This window comes from Lagopus muta, chromosome 1 (genome assembly GCF_023343835.1).
Source record: "Lagopus muta isolate bLagMut1 chromosome 1, bLagMut1 primary, whole genome shotgun sequence".
Lineage (NCBI taxonomy): Eukaryota > Metazoa > Chordata > Aves > Galliformes > Phasianidae > Lagopus > Lagopus muta.
The window spans coordinates 138,214,555-138,231,333 of record NC_064433.1 but is presented as its reverse complement, the minus strand read 5'-3'; the positions used below and the strand labels follow the sequence as shown (position 1 = coordinate 138,231,333).

Here is a 16,779-nt window from a genome sequence, read left to right as displayed (position 1 = left end):
TTGGGAAGAAAATTTACAGTGTTCTTAGAATGTCAATCAATTCCATGGCAGCCTTAATAAGCTGTTTCTTTGAGTCCCACACTACACTTTGAGCCACTTTTTCTTTTTCAACCTGCCATTTGAAAATAACACTGTGGGCCTGATACAGCTGTTGGAGCTCATCCTTCCAGATCTGCACCTGTATTAAACAACATTCTGCAAAACAGTATGATCTTTGCAGTGGAAGTACTGTACTTTTGTTAATTCCCTTGGACCCTGATCAAATTCCCATCAAAGTTTATAAACCTGCTCCCACGAGACAGATATTTGATTAAGGCTAAGATATAAACATATCAAGTTAAGGGCATCGTGGTATTCCAAACGATAGTTTTGTTTTCACATTACATTACATGTAGTTTTTTCCATTCCATTTTTATATCTCCAGGCACACTAAAAAAAAAGAAAAACAACCCTATGTTAAGACAGCACAAAGAAACTGAGAATGTCAAGCATGGAAAGCTGAGGATGAAAGCTGTTTTTTACAGCTGCAGCTCTGAGCCACCTGTAGACCCACTCTGTGAACTGAACCAGGTGGGATCCTACTGATGCACAAAGCATCGTGAATATGCACACAGAGGTCCAGTTACATCTGGATGAGTATTTTTTCCAGCATTTTCAGATATCTAAATCTTTTTTTCTTTTTTTTTTCTTTTTTTTTTTTTTTCTGTTTTAAAGTAAAAAATGGTATCTGCATGCATGCAGATGTGCCAAGCCCTGTGCTATGTTACCAGCCCCACTGAACCGCAGGAACGAACACACAGCGCCCACAGGAAGAAAAGCATTTCCTCGGAGCTGCTCGGTGCAAGAAACACCAAGAAATTCTGCTGCAGGGTAAAGGCAGAGGCTGCTGGAAACCCATTGCAGCGGATAACTGGGGAGCACCCTGCAGGCAGGTGGGGGCTTCGCACCCTCCCACAGTCCCGGCAGCACCGCCTGCGCAGCACGAGCTGAGGCGGTGGGAGCCCAATCACTCAGGGTTTGTTTACGCTGGGAGAGCTCTGCTGCTAGCGGTGCTGGCACCAGTCCTCCGTGTGGATGTAACATATGCCAGAGAGGGAATTCCTCTGCCAGCCGCACCGTACTTCCCCCGGTGACATCGATGGAGCCAACTAAAGCACAGCTCTGTCAGCACAGCTGTATCTGCCAGGGGTGTGGGATTTGATTGCTTTTTCACCTCAATGTGAGGAAATATTCCACAGGGCCTACTAAAATCCCACAGCAGAGACCCTGCCCTGGGCACAGTGCCAGCATTTTCCTATCGCACTCACTGCAGAGGCAGAAAATGGAGACCTGAATGACATTCTCCTAGACCAGAACAGCCCATTGTGCACCAGGAGGGTCTCTGCCTGCTGAGGTCCACAGGGAAGAACTGGGCTGCAGAAACTTCTCAGCTCATCACCTGCGCCAGTGGTGGCTGACAGCTGCAACCTCACATCTATGATGCTGAGCGGAGAGAGCACTGCTTTGCTCCACATCAGGGGCTCACACCAGCTAGAGATGGGGCAGGAAGGCTCAGCCATCCAGGGCAGAATCCAGGCAGAGCACATGGCTGGTGCCCCTGCTACACCGCCAACTCACAGCATCTCTGCCAGCCCTGCTGTGCCTGAAACTTTGTGAAGCTTCATCTTCACAAACACTGGGCAGTAACAAATGAAAAGTCTTATTTAGTAAATATGAATATTCAAGACACCTCTCCCTCCCCCCAGTGGCACAAAAGCAGATTTTACATACATATATGTATGCATATGAATTATACATGTATAGATTTTGTAAACTTTCAATTTTAAGGCCACAGTTGCAGTTTTTCTGAGGCTTGAGCTACAACCATAGGCATCTTCACCTGAACAATGAGGAGCATTCTGCTCCCTAGCACATTGGGCACCCCAGAGCTCTTTCTCTTAGCCACAGACATGTGGTGTTTGGAGAATGGTCTGGGTAACAGCAGGGCTTAGCCCAAGGGCTAAGGCAGTGCCAGGTCTGTTCTAAGTATTACACACAAACCTAGAAAGAATGTATCTTCTAGGAGCTGTGCAGAGGGCATTATAGAGAACAAGATCAGCAAAACTAAATTTCCTCTGTATTTTTTTCTCATTAAAACAATTCCCTCATTAATAGCTTCATTAATTACCCTTTCTTCTGTAGGTCTGGCATATCAAAAGGTCTGTATAGACCTTTCAGCATTAACAGGGTGTGATTTTGAAGGAAAAGGGACAGCAAATGCAGATACTGGTCCTCTGCTTCTTTGGCACACTGTCTTTCCCTGTACATCAGAGCCACCAGAATTAAAGAGCGGGCAAATAAGTGCAAAAAGCAGCAGCATTCTCCACCAGTGCCCCTCCTGTTCTCTGTACTTGCAAGGCAGTGTGGTCAATGGTAACTCCGTAAGTGGACCACAGTTCCATGAGGAAGCTCATAGGAACACTTTTGAGAATCAGACCTACTTAGAAAAAGAAAAAAAACAACAAAACAGCAGTTTTACAATCTCACTTGGGCTAGCTTTCCCCAGAAGCTGGGCTCACCCTCCTTGCAGCAACATCAGTCTCCCTGTGCAGGTAGCCACAGCTGCCCAGCAGGGAATACTCTTACCAGAAGCAAATAATCTCCTTGGGACTCTCTATGCAAGGACTGCTGCTAAGGGGAGAGAGCGTACACACATCAAATGCATCAAATGTTTTGCTTCTCCCCTCCTTGGCCTAGTCCTCGGACGACCTGCTGCTGCTTCAGTGCCTTCCTGTGGGTCTTGATGAGCACGGACAGGGCAGTCCTTTAGTTCAGCCAGGTGTACCTTGGCAGCCCCACCAAGTACCAGAGCTACTTCCCAAATTCAGACTGCTTATGCAGCTGGCACTGCCACTTGATGGGTGGCACTGCTCACAGGGTGCTCACATTGCCTCACAAGCATCTGATTTCAGTCTCTGCAACTTTGGTTGCAGTTCATCTTGCACTCTTGCAAAGGTCTCTGGTTGCAACATTTGCTGCTTCTGATCAGTGCTGGCTCCCAGGCACCTGCCCTTTCTTTGCAAAGTCTGAAACATCGCAGTCAGGTCACTCTTTGTCACCAGGAGAGAAGCACTTGGCTAAGTGGAATCAGAGAGAAGTGAACAGGCTGCCCAGAGAAGCTGTGGATGCCTCATCCCTGAAGGTGTTCAAGGCCAGGTTGGATGGGGCCCTGGGCAAGCTGACCAAATTATTGATTTAGTGGTTGACAAGTCCAGGTGAGAGAGCTGGAACTGGATGATCTTTAAGGTCTCTTCCAACCCAAATCATTCCGTGATTCTATGATTCTATGAACACAGAGCTCATCTGGCCAAAGCAAAGGGCATTTACACTTACCGTAAGGCAATGCTGCTGAGATGGTCACAACACATGACAGCCTGGACACTCCTTCTGGGGACTCAGACTCCAAGTGCTTGTGCTCATGAAGAGCATTCCATTCCGCCTCTGGATTCTCACACAGCTCAATTCTTCCCAAATTAAAATTCAAAATGCCTCTTTTCTCCAGAGACCTCAACCATTAGGTCAAATCTCCCATCAGTCCCAACCCAGCACCGACAAATAACCACAAACGCTGACCCCAGTGACCAGTCCTCCAGAGGGAGAAACAAGTTTTGCTTTGACCATATGCTGAGCCTCCATCAGCGAGGAAACATATTACCTTCTTGCCCCAGCCAGCTTCTCATGACTCCTCTTGCACACCTGCACCATTGAAGCATCCTCCAGGAGGCCAGGCCCCACAGGCACAGCAGTCAAGGCTGTTTAAGGCTGTCTAAGGCTGTCACTAAGTGCCTGGGATGCACCAATAGCAGAGGGGCCACAGACCCTCACAGAAGTTCCCAGTTGAGAGACAGTACTCCTTCCCCCCCAAAAGAACATCCCGTTTCCTCCAAAGCCAATGGAGCTGTCCTCAAAGTAATACATTTCAGTCGAGCAACTGGCCAAAAATGAAAGTACAAACAGAACTTAATGGAGCGCGAAGCAAAGGATGACAAGGAAAATTCTCGCTCCAGTTTTAATCTCTATTTACAATGCCAAAAGTGGGTCAAATGGGCCTGTGATGGAGGGATTTGTCTGGAGAATGATCTCTGCAGCAGAAGACATGCACACAGTGAACAACTGCATGGCAGTACGGCTGCAGCAGCCTCTCCCTGACCCCAAGGCCGCTCAGCCTTAAAGAACTGTAACACAAAACCTTGGCTTCCCATTCAAATGACTTTCAGTACAGCTCTCCATCCACTAGCATAGATCCACAGACTGGTGCAATGCAAGTTTGAGCTTTAAGGAGTTGAGGCATCGCTGGGTTTGGGCACAGGGAGGTGGCAGTCATTGCCCTGTTGGTTGCAGGCAACTGCTCTGCCTTCTGCCCCTTTCCCATGTTACAAAACTGTTCATCAGGACTATTGCTCTGCCCAAATCCTGCCTGGCTTTACCTCCTCGTGGCCACTCTTCAAAAGCAACGCAACTGCAGCAATGGCCAGCAGCAGCCCAAAAGCAAGAGATGCAATGCATAGTAATGCTGCCTTCCAATGCACTCTCATTCACAGTTCCTGGAATCAGATGAATTGAATACCTGTCTGCTGCTCAAGACAGGCAGCTGTTCTGTAAACAAATGCAGCCAATGCTCCCTGACAAGGAGTTACTCTGCACAAAGTCAGCACACAAACACAATGCAATCTACAGGAAGAACAGTGACCAGCCCTCAAACCCACCAATTCATTTTATTGACTGAAAAACAATCTGCTAGCTGACCTTCAGGTGCTTCACTCCTTGTATGGGCAGACAACCCTTATTTACTAAAATTAGTCTACTAATTACTCGCAGGGTACCCAGAGGCTTTCAAAGCACAAAATGCCAAAAATACATTATTAAATTCCTGTGAGCGTTGAGTCCTCTTCCTAAACAGTTTTTGAAAGAAAGAAATGCTTTTAGAGCATTTGCTAGAAAACATCTTCAAGAAACTGATAAGCAATCCTTCTTTGTTGGTTTTAGTTGCTATTTTGTATTAACAGGAAGATAAGCTGAGGGAGTCTTCCAATTTCTTGCTTATGCCAGGTATTCATAGAAAGTTGTGATGTTAAATGATACTGAGAGCTGAACCAGTCTACATCTGTGGCTCAAACCAGGTACTGGTGAGAGCTCAGACAAGTCTGAGCTGAAGCTGTCTGAGCTCAGACAGTTTGAACTGAAGACTTTCAGGACAAATAGGGAATAAAGGGACTCATATTTAAAACGTGCTCAGTATAAAAATAATTCTCTATAAATGAACAGTAGTAGCAAAAACAAAAAGACACGAGGAAAAAAAAATACCAGGATACAAAGACGTAGGGATATTAATGCTATATGTTTTATTGGCAAGCCACAGGAAGTAAAAGAAAAAAAAGAGAACAGTATTATACAAATAGCTCAGACATACTCCTTTCGTGTTCCCAGCTAGCACGGTAGGGTACGCACTGAAACTACAGAGAAAGCATATGCACAAAGTTGGACCGGAACATGAGTTCGTGAGTCTTTCAAAGGCACCTATGGGCTAGAAAGCACAGCGTGAAAGGCCAAAAACTACGTATAGATCCGCTCACAAAACAAAGGAATTAGTGGATATACAGAGCTCTAGCAGAAAGCTGGACACAGGCTGACTGGGGTAGGTGGCAGGCCGAGAGGCCTTCTCTTCTCTGCCAGCCGTCCCAGCCCATCATCACCCTCTGCACATCCCTGCACCATTAGGCTCATCTCTGTATGGCAGAATGGATAGCAGCACCCCACTGACAGCTCCTGTGAGAAGCTGTGCCCCTGCACAGCCTCCTCCAGGTCTGGGGTTGGGAAGAGACACCAGTATCAGAAGCGTTGTCTCCTTCGACACGATAGCAAAAGCACGCCTCTCTTTCACATCAAAGCCACTCCTAGCTGCACCGTACACAGAAGCACGTGAAGTTGGAAAACACTTTCCTAGCACTTATTTCCATCGCACTCATATCTCTTTCAATGTGCCTGCTGCAGAACCTGTTCCCTACTCCATCTCAAGACTCTATCCTCCCAGGCTTATCAGGAGTGCAGGGATAGCCCTGTGTTGCCCCAATGCTCAGCACCCAGCTCCATGGGGCTCTGGAGACCAGAGGCGGGGAGGCACAGCGAGACAAACTAGGAAACCACCACGGCTGTCATGCAGACAGAAGGATGCACCAACAAACTATTCCTGAGGGGGTCTGCACCCCAACTGCTGCCAAGGAGTGGACACGCATTATTTCCAGCTGCATCACACACACAGAATAACAGAACCATAGGGGTTGGGATTGACCTCTGGAGATCCATCTAGCCTAACCCTCTGCTAAAGCAGGTTCCCTAGGGGAGGTCACACAGGACAGCACCCAGGTGGGTTCTGAGTCACTCCGGAGAAGGAGACTCCACATTTTCCATGGGCAGCTTGCTCCAGGCCACAGCAGCTGTCCCTGAGCTGGTCCCTGTGTTACTCATGCTCCTGTGTCATTTCCATAACACTTGTGGGCTCCAGTGTCATTTCCACATCCCCCATTTGCTTGCAGTCCATGAGGACAGCAGCAAGCTGCCAAACATAGCAGGGTGGACAACAGCACAAAGCAGTGACAATCTGTGGGGAATTGAAGAGCCCGCTCCAAACCCAGAACCCTACATAGCTCAAAGGTTTCCAACTCTGAGGCTCCAGAAAACCAGGTGACCACAGCCACCTGCCAGGTGACCTTCAGTAGTCACCAGCAAGATGGGGAAAGTTGGCTCCATGAGGTGTGCCAGCACACGGAGGCCTCCAGAAAGCCCAAATAAAGAAAGCAAGCAGGACAACAGCCCGCATTACACAGCGGCACAAGGAAATCAAATTGTGAAACGTGAATGTTAGCGGCGGCCACGGGGCTAAGGGAGCGCTTTTTGTTCCCTCCCGCCGGCTCCATCGTCTCCGGGAGGAACTCAGCACCGAACCTCCGGGGGCTCCGAGTCGGAGGCCGCCGTGCCGCCGTGCCCCCCGCGCCGTGCCGCCGCCCCCGGCCTGACAAAGCCCGCTCCCCCCGACTCACTTTCTCGATGGATCCCGGCAGCAGGCGCTCGAGCAGGCGGCACAGCACCACGCCGTCCTTCAGGGAGGACTGCAGGAAGCCCTCGGGGTCGGCGATGCTCTTCTTGGGCGACTCCAGCACGCCCAGGGCGATCAGCCACGTAACGGTCTGCTCGGCCGAAGTCATGGCCGCGCGGAGCTGGGTTGGAGGGGAGAGGGGGAGGGGGGGCGGCTTTATGGGATCGCTGTCTCCCCTCCCCGGGCGGGGGTTTCAGGCCGAGGCCCCCGCCTCCCCCATGTGAATGCGGATGACGACGCCCCGCCACACACACGCACACATACACACACACACATGCAGCCGCAGAGCCGCCTCCTCCCCGCCCCGTGACGGCACGGGGCTTGCGCGCCCGCGGACCCCCCTCCCCCGCGCCCGCGGAACCGGACCGGGCGGCGGCTGCTGCCCCCCGGCGGCACGAGCGGCGCGGAGCTTCCGCGGCTGCGGAGCGCTGGGGGAGCCGCCCGCCTCCGCAGGCTGCTTGCGGCGGGCCTGTGCGGCACGGGGGAGCGGGCTGCAGCGGGAGGGTGCTCGGGATCGATCCGTTACTGCGAGCGCGGTGAGGCGCTGGCACGGGTTGCCTAGAGAGGCTGTGCGCGCCCCATCCCTGGAGGGATCCAAGGCCAGGTTGGATGGGGCTCTTATGGCTGTTACTGCCTCGTCTGTCAGCCTCTGGAGCAGTGAGGAAGTGCTCTAGATGGATGTACAGTTCTCCCTGTGCCAAACCAAGGTCGGGATCTCAGTGTTGAGGAGACAGGTTGAACATCGGTCTGACCAGAAACCAGAGCTCCCACGCAGCAGGTAACTCTCACAGGGAGATTCGCCCTATGGAAGTTTACATCCTTCTGAGAAAAAGTCTCATATGTACAGAGCAGTACTTCACAGTAAACACACAGATCGTGGAATCACAGGATGGCTTGGGTTGAAAGAGTCCTTAAAGATCATCTCATTCCAACCCCATGCCATGGTCAGGGCTACCCCCCACCAACTCAGCTGCACGGGGCCCCATCCAACCTGGCCTTGAGCACCATCATGGATGGGGCACTACAGCCTCTCTGGGTAGCTGTGCCAGCACCTCACTGCCCTCTGAGTAAAGAATTTCCACCTAACATCTAAACTAAATTTCCCCTCTTTTAGTTTAAAGCTACCCCCGCCCCCACACCCCCCCTCCTCTTGTCCTGTCAATGTCAGAATGTGTGAAAAGGTCCCCCTCCTCTTTGTAAGGTCACTTCAAGTACTAGAAGGTCACAGTGAGGTCTCCCAGTAGCCTTCTCCAGACTGAATAAGCTCTTCCATCTTCGTGACCCTCCTCTGGACCCACTTCATCTATTTAAACAAGCAACCAACAAAACAAAACAAAGAGAGATGTATTTCTAAAACATGTTTGCAGAAGGCAGAGATCCCTCCCCTCACAGAGAAACACCACTGGACGCAAAATCCCATGGCTGGTGACACAATCCACATCCAGCCAGGCAGACATGCTCTGGGGACAGCGGGCACTCTCCTCCAAAACACTCAAACCTTCCCCAGCTACAATTGCATAGAATCACAGAATCACTGAAGTCAGAACAGACCACTAGTCCAAACCCCAGCCCACCCCCACCGTGCCCACACCACACTCCTCAGTGCCACATGCACGAGGTTCTTGAACACCTCCAGAGATGGTGACTCCACTCTTCCCAGGGCAGCCTGTGCCAGTGCCTCACAACTCCTGAAGAGCTCCTTCTTTCCTAACAGCCCATCTGAGCCTCCCTTGGCACACAACTTAAAGCCCTCGAGCCTACAGCCCAGTTGCTGTGCTACCTCACGGCAGGTGCTGTTAGAGCCATGCCAAAGCAGAAATGCTGTCACTGGCTCAGATCACTTTTGAAAGTTCTGTTAACATCTGCTTCATTTTTCAGGTCAGTGAAGACAACTCTCAGCTTTGTATCCTTGGAGAATTTGTAACTTCTACCCTGGCTGTGTTCTTTGGATGGAAGTGCCCTCAGAGCCCTCTGGCTAGTTTGCCACAGCCCCAAATGTAGCCCTGCTTCTGTACTCCTGAGTCCATCAACAGCTACACCACATTTGTCTTCTAAGTGCAGCTTGAGATAATGGCATTGATCTGTTGTGTTCTTTATTCTCCCAGAAACCAATAATGAGCATTCTGCTTGAGGCAGAGATGAATATAGAAGCATGGTCCTCACCCAGTCTACATCACGTGTGATAGATGAAGGTTAGAGCTGGAGAAGGAAGAAATGGAGAAGGACAACAGTCACGCGGGGCTCCCTCTGCAGAAAGAAATCTATTTTGATTGGCATTTTTGAAGTATTTTATTCACACTTAATGAAGACCAGGAAAGAAATGAAGAATGAGAACAGGACTGCTAGGAATCAAAGAGGCTACAAGTGATCGAAAAGGTCCTGAATTTCAATTAAACAGGATTCAAGATTTCCAGATCATTTTTCATGTGTATTTACTACAATTTACCCTGTGTTCTGTTAGCACAGATGCAGTAAGCACCTTCATAATGCTGCAGACTGGGTGGCAGCGAATCGGTGGTTCCCCTGGGTAAGGTCCTGGGGGCAGGGAAGTTGGCAGTTGCCTCCGGTCTGCGTCCTATGAGCTGCAGGGGAAGGTCTTGGCCGGGAGCAGCTGTCACTGCTCCATCGAGCTGATGAGTCTGTGACATCGCTAAGGAACGAGCCCTAAAACTTTTGCTGCAGACATTGATCTCAGAGCACTGATGTGACCATCCACAAAAAGAGGATTCTAAGATACGCCTGATGGGGAACTGGGGCAGAATAAGGGTGTTTTGCAGAGTCATTGGTAAAATCTCGTTTAGACTGCAGCATAGAGACTTGGACAGCTGCGTTCAGGAAAACTGAAATCACACTGGAACAGACTCCTTAGAAGCGTGGCAGTGATCTGAGAGCTTGGCTCATTCCATCTGGAAAAAGAAAGCCTGGAGAAGGGGGTAGGACCACTGTGAGTAAATACCACAGATAGACAGGAGCCATGTAAGCTCAAGGACAATGCTATCACAAAAATAAATGCATAGAAGCAGATTCTGATTACATTAATGCTAGAATTCAGGAAGAAAAAAAAAGATCCTTCTGTCTGTAAAATCCTTCAGTGCTATTAAGAAACAGTGGGGAAGGTAGCCCAGCTGTTTTTAGAAGGGCACACGATGAGTGATTAAAGCAGATCTATGACTTGGCTGCAGCAGGGATTGGGCTCACCCAGTTCTGTCCCTACCAGAATCAGACTGGGCCAAGCATTCATCATGGTGGGTAGTGTTCTGTGCAAGTCAAACATGCAGAACCACACTCAAAGCCCTTCCTCCTCTCAGAGGGAACACTAACGACATTCGTTCAGCACTGCATGGAGAATTCATTTAGCAAACTGGGTTAATGGAAGAAAAGCTCTGAGCTATAAGACCTCTGGGCCAGAAGCTACACACAGTGGCCCTTGAGTGTCTTTTGCAGGGTCCTTTTCTACAAATGCTCTTCAGTCTTACGGAAGATTGCCACAGACCTCTACCAGCTCATGCTTGTTCATGGTGTGGTAACCCTTCTGCACTTTGAGTGCAGCGCAAACAGCAGGTAGAGAGAAAGAAGATGAAACCCGGTCATTTGGTGGGGTTGGATAGCTGGAGAGGTTTGGAAGGGATCCCGATTTACAACTGTGTGAGTCCTCAGCACACTGGGAATGTTTGATACAGCCATAAACCTGGATCAGTCCAGGTTTGCATGGTAAATCACCATCTCTATCTGGCAGTGCAAATGTTACCCTCTGCTGATCCCTCGCTGTTTTTGGGTGCAGGGGTCGTGCTGCCCCACGCAGCACAGCTCAGCATGAGCAGCTGTTGTCTTCACCAGGCTTGTAAATGCTCCCTGGGCTATTTTTGCATCATACCACGTGAGTTTATAGGGTTTTTATTTTTAGTCCTACAGTATGATTTGTTGATGATGTGTATTTTGCATGCAGTTGGTATTGAAGCGCCAAGGTGATAGAGGCCATTTAATGATCTGCCAATATATGTTGCAGTCAATAAATGTTACAATCAATAAATGTCACCATTTGCCTAACAGTCAGCATCTGCACCCTTTCAGCCCTGTTGATCACATATTTATATTATATCCATTTAGGTTGTAGGTTTCTGTATCACTGCTGTTTCACCCCAGTTTTGCTCCTGCCACTCTCAGCCATCAGCATCAAGTTCCCCAAGTGCTCCTTTTGAAAGAAACCTCATGGAAAATGAACCATTCCTGCAAAATTCTTGCTGAAGATCTACCCACTTGGCTTAGTGAAGTTTTACCTACCCAGACTAAAGGGTTTGCTCTGATTCTGTTATCTGGCACCAGGAGAAAGGGGGAGATCCACCTTTTTTGCAGATTAAAACTGCAGCTACCTGCTAGAGATAGGCTGTGGAGATGGTTATTTGGCTCAGCACTTTGCCTTTCTCTTTGTGAGCTCCCAGTGCTCAATAAATTGTGCATTTTTCCTTAGCTTTTATAGTCCTGTGTGCTGCCATTGCCGTTCTCGGAGCTTTTCATTTTAGCCAAGTAACTCTGCAAAGTATGCTCTGATGAACTGGCAGTCAGACAACAAGCAGCTTAGCAAACAGGATCTTCTAGAGGCCTTGAATCCTGATGATGCAGAAACATATAAAAGCCAAAGTATATTCCCAGAGTCACACCACATCTGCTTGGAGAGGAGAAACGAGAGTCGCTGGCAAGTTGGATTGCACAGAATTCTAGTGGTTGCATACTGCTGTCATTTAGCATCTTTTGGGTTAGACCTCTCTTAATTTCTCCTGCAGTTTCTCAGAGTTCAATGTGAAAATGATCTTCGTCAGAAGAGGCCAGACCTCTCTCTGTTAATGAGTGGCCTTGTGATAAATCCCATGCTTCCAGCAAAGCAATAGGATATCCTTGCTTTTAAGCATGGTAAATAGGTCAGAAAACATTGTAAGGACTGAGGGCTGAGGATTGCCTGATGTTTTTTTCTCCTTTTTCTCTGTTGATTTAACTCCCAATGGAGGGTTTCTGCATTTATGTCAAATACATTTTGAAATACAGCACTCCAATCATTGCTTCAGCATCATTCAGCTAGTTTCCAGCAGGCATATTCCATCTCCTTATCAGATACAGCTACAAAAGGGAAACGGTGTAGTTAAGATAAAATCTCTTTTTAAATTAAGCAAAATAAGCTTCTCATTGTTTGGCTTGGATTTTGTAGGACGCTTCCAAAACACTGAAGATCTCTATTTATTTCCAACGTATTACCTGCCATGACTGGACGTGAAGGTATTTATAAGCTTACATGCAGTGATTACTGCAATGGATTGGCTCTATATTTGCTTTCTGATCTGAGGAGTGTTCTGTCCCTTCTCTGCCTACAGAGCTGATCAGCGAAACAGGCCATGATAAAAGCTGTGTGAGAAAGCTTCCTTCTGTACTAATTGGATGAAACTTGGAAACCAGAGGCTTCACTGGGAGCGCTGCCTATTTTCCTCATAATTATTTGCATATTCGGTTTAACAGCAAAACAAGTCTATAATTGTTCAGTTCAGAAAGGAAAAGCTTCTCACCGCATATGGCGGTCAGAAGAAACATGTGCAATACTACATCAACACTAAATAGCGCTAAATCAGCACTACCTGCACTAATTTGGGATGGGGAAGTGTATCAGACAATAACTTCAGAAGCAAAGGATATTAAGGGAAGGAAGCCAGCAAGAGCCAGTTTTAATGCATGCTTGTTAGTACAAGGAAGAACTTCTCTGCTGCTCGTCACGTAAATTACATTCACCATCTAATCACACCGCAACGATCTGAGGTGGTTTAACATTCAGGTGTGTTTTGTAAACAATTTACAGTTGATGCATAACTCACAACAGCATTGCTGCTGCCTTTAAATTCGATCATAAGGCTGAGGTGAGACCTAAATGTGAGCCTCTCACTTTGATGTCTGACATAAATAATGTACGCAGAGATCCTCAAATGCTATTTGGCTCCACTGCTGTGGATTGAATGTCACAGCTCCATGCTGCTGTGAAGAAGTAACATCACCAAAATAACTTGATCTAGCTATTTAACCTTGCAAATATATACTAGGAAATGAGACAAAGTCTGAAAAAAAGAAATAAAAAAAAGGAGGGGAGGGAGGGGAAAGCATTAAAAGAAAGGTTGAAGTTGAATGTAGCCCTTGCAATTCAAACTCATATGTTTTTTTCATCCTTTTGTTCCATCCAAACCCATACAACTGTCTGTACCAGTAATGGTTATCATAACACGGCTACACTCCAGCACATACATTTTTATCTACTGGTCCTGTACTTCTCCAAAATAGGATTATTGAACCAGTTGATACGGAGTCAAACACTGGAGTACATTCTCAAGCAAATTCTCACAAATGAGCTCTAAGTTTTACAATGACAAAACATTCAAAAGCCACTCAGAATCTGACTGTTCTCCTACTTTTCAGAGCAAAGGAAAGGAAAAGTAATGTTTTAAACATAAAGTATGAAATTTCATATTATCTTTTTTTTTCCCAAAAGACATCACTGCAGATCAATTTCTAACTTCTGCCTGCAAATTCTACTGACAAGAAAAATCCCTTCCATCAAACTAAACAATAAGCTAAAGGTAGCATCATGTTTTCTTTGGTGCAACTTTCTAGGCTATGTATGTCATATAAATCTGTACAGCAAGAGTCCACACTTGGGGGACAGACTTCCATCAGAAATGCTCCACCTGAGATTGCAAGCTCAGAGAACTTTAGCAATAAAAAACAGATGAGACTGAGCCAGGAGAAAGCAGATCTTTCATAGATGGTGTCCTCTGCACCAATTCCAACTTGCTGTTCTTGACACTAAAGCTACTCAGAAGTTTAGCGTAGAGATTGGCTTGTTTTCTAAACCAACTAGGAAAAAAATGCCATCAGCCACTCTTATGCCTCTACAACTGCACTCCATTTGCTCAAACCAGCTTAAAAATGTCTCTTGAACATCTTCCATCTTGAAATATTTCAAGAGCAAAAGGCAAGCATCGCTGCTTCCTGTCATTAATAACTTTCTGAAATAACAAATGGAAACCTGGAGACACCATCCACTGCTGCTATTTCCTTAAAAGTGGAATTGGACCATTTACCAGCTCCAGCAAGGGAGCATCCTTTGGAGTTTGTATCCTTCCAGAAAGGATGTTTCTCTTTTGCTGCAGAAGATGGATCATACACCACCACGCACCATTGCATGTGTAGAGAATGGATCCAACTGGCTATGGAGAAACTGCAAAACAACTGGAGGAGCACTGACACAAGATCACACGTTTTCCAGGCTCCTTCCTTCTCTATGTAGAATATAAACTGCCTTTTTTTTCCCCCAAATTATAAGTTCTCCAGGGGGAATTTTATAGGGATTTTTCTTCCTCGCTCTCTCTTCTTGATTTTAATGCATGAAGAAATAATTCATGTCCAGGGAAAATTGCTCTGAATCTCACAGGATTTTGAATATTGATCTAAACAAAGTTTGTTTTTTATACAGAAGCTGTAACAAGATATATATTAAACAAATGCAACACTGTGATTGGAACAGAGCTAAACAGTTTGCACAAATAAAAAATAAATGGAAATAATAAAGCCGTGAGTTCTGCAGTTGCTTGAGATCTTTATGTTCTTTCAGCTAGTATCACAGTTATTAAAGGCTTAACTGGTTAGAATGATGGATCAAGTATTTAATACCATATAAGCATTACACAGAAATGTCTCATTGTTCATTTGGCTTCATAGTAGCTACAGTCCAACCTTACCATTTTTATTCAGTCCCTGCTAGCTAACACAGGATCTGTGCCTAAGCAACTATAGGAGCAGATGTTCTATAGCCTTAATTAAACATAATTAAATATTGTGTGACAAAGTCTTATTTGCATGGAAGAGGCCCTAACTCCTCAAAAAGACACAGCAGGACTGTTTGAGGAAGAGCTTCTGATCCATACAATAAGAAGATAAAAGTTTGTGCTCTGGGCATTTTTGCTTAAGACTCTGTTTGAACACTTTAATTTGCAAAGTATGAGACAGATCATTTGCTTTATTTTAAAATATGTTTTAGGGCTGTATTTATTAAATTGTATGGTTCTATCTGAAGTGTGTTTGTATTTGTATTTTACAGCAAAATAAAATAAGAGAGAAAGAAGTGATGACATCTCATGCCTGCAGGACTACAAAGCTGGATATAATGCAGCTTCCTTTCCCAAACAGTGGAAGAAATAACTCCGAAGAACTTAAGCAAACAAACTTAGAGTGTATTCAACTATTTTAGTTAAGCAATGCTCTCTTTTTGGGTTTGTAAACATTAGGATCTGTCTCTCATAAGCTAATTTATCTTCCACAAAGGTATTTAATTGTTTACTGCAAATTACAGCTTTAAATAGGCATTTAAAGCAAAAAAGAATCATGTTTCAAGTTAAAGAACCTAAAAAAAGAAAAAAAGATGGCTGTCAAGAACTCTTGTCTTTTAGACCATGAACTTCGACACTGCCCTTTAGTCATAAGCCTAAGAATACAAAATGTTAAAAAAAGAAGAACTATGTGCTACAACTGCATTTCCTGTAACATATGTTCATGATTGAGGTATTTAACCAGCACAGGATGTGCTCAGACAGAGCGGAAACTGTCCCTCTGCAGCAGCCAGCTGAGCTCCCAAAATAAAGCGTCGAGGAGTTTGCCAACCACAATACGATGAAGGCTCCGCTTCCCACTCTAGCAGTGGAGTTTTAACATGGTGATGAGATGAATGAATATTTGCTTAATAATGCTGATACATCTTATGGAAGAAAATGATAGGGATATTCCTTTAAAGGATCCAGGTGATGCAAGCCTGCAAACGGATCAATTTTCAGCATGGCTTTCTGTTCCTATTTGAAGATGCGGGAAGCATGAAGCACTGGTAGCAGAAAGGAGTAAAAAAGGACTATGGAGGGAAGTGCTTGCAGTGATGCTGAGCCCTAGATAAAACCGCATGCATGCTGGCTACTGAAAAATATTACTTCTTCTGAAGAAAACTTACAGAAACAGCCTGAAGCAAAGGGAGAAACATAAAGCTGTTAAGTCAGTAGAGAAACTTCAGCTCTGCCACATTAATGTCCTGCTGCCTCATGTGTTCAGTGCTGGAGTGCAGCCAGCAAGGCAGAGGAAGGGATGGCTCCCAATTGTGGTGCCACATCTGAAGCACTGCATCCTGTTCTGGCCTCCCAGAACAAGAACAGACTTTTCAGCAATCTGGAATCCTTCCAGCATGGGGCCATGAGGATGGATGAGGGGCTAGAGCCCATGAAATAAAAGGAGAGGCTGAGAAAGCTGGCCAAGTCAGCCTGGAAGAGAGCAAGATGTGGAGGCATCAGCTTGTGGTCTCCACTAACCTGATGGGGGGCTGCAAAGGAGACACCCTTTGGAGGTACCCAGAGTGAAGTTGAGGGGAAAAGGACATGTGTTCCTGCAAAGAGCAGCATGAGAGGACATGAGAAGTATGATGAGCAGCTAAGCACTGGGACACCCAGAAGAAAGAGGTGAATATCTACCATCCTGGAAGTTATTCAGAACTGAACTGGAGAAAGCCCTGAGCAAGCTGACCTACCTGCAGGCAGCTTGGCTGTGAGCAGGGACCTGGGCTGGAGGGTTTTTGTGACCTC

The 16,779-nt window shown here is 46.5% G+C and overlaps 1 protein-coding gene across 2 annotated transcripts in view; it reads right to left on the bottom strand.

Moving 5' to 3' along the window:
• ARHGEF7 (Rho guanine nucleotide exchange factor 7) overlaps positions 1 to 7,295 on the bottom strand; it is a 107,176-nt gene extending 99,881 nt beyond the window's left edge. The window contains exon 1 of one of the 2 annotated variants that reach the window (XM_048934557.1): positions 7,077 to 7,295. In XM_048934557.1, coding sequence (XP_048790514.1) covers positions 7,077 to 7,241 — 165 coding nt within the window. In that variant the 5' untranslated portion in view covers positions 7,242 to 7,295. The remainder of the gene's footprint in view (positions 1 to 7,076) is intronic. The other variant, XM_048934558.1, reaches the window with a different exon arrangement.
• Positions 7,296 to 16,779: the final 9,484 nt, after the last annotated feature.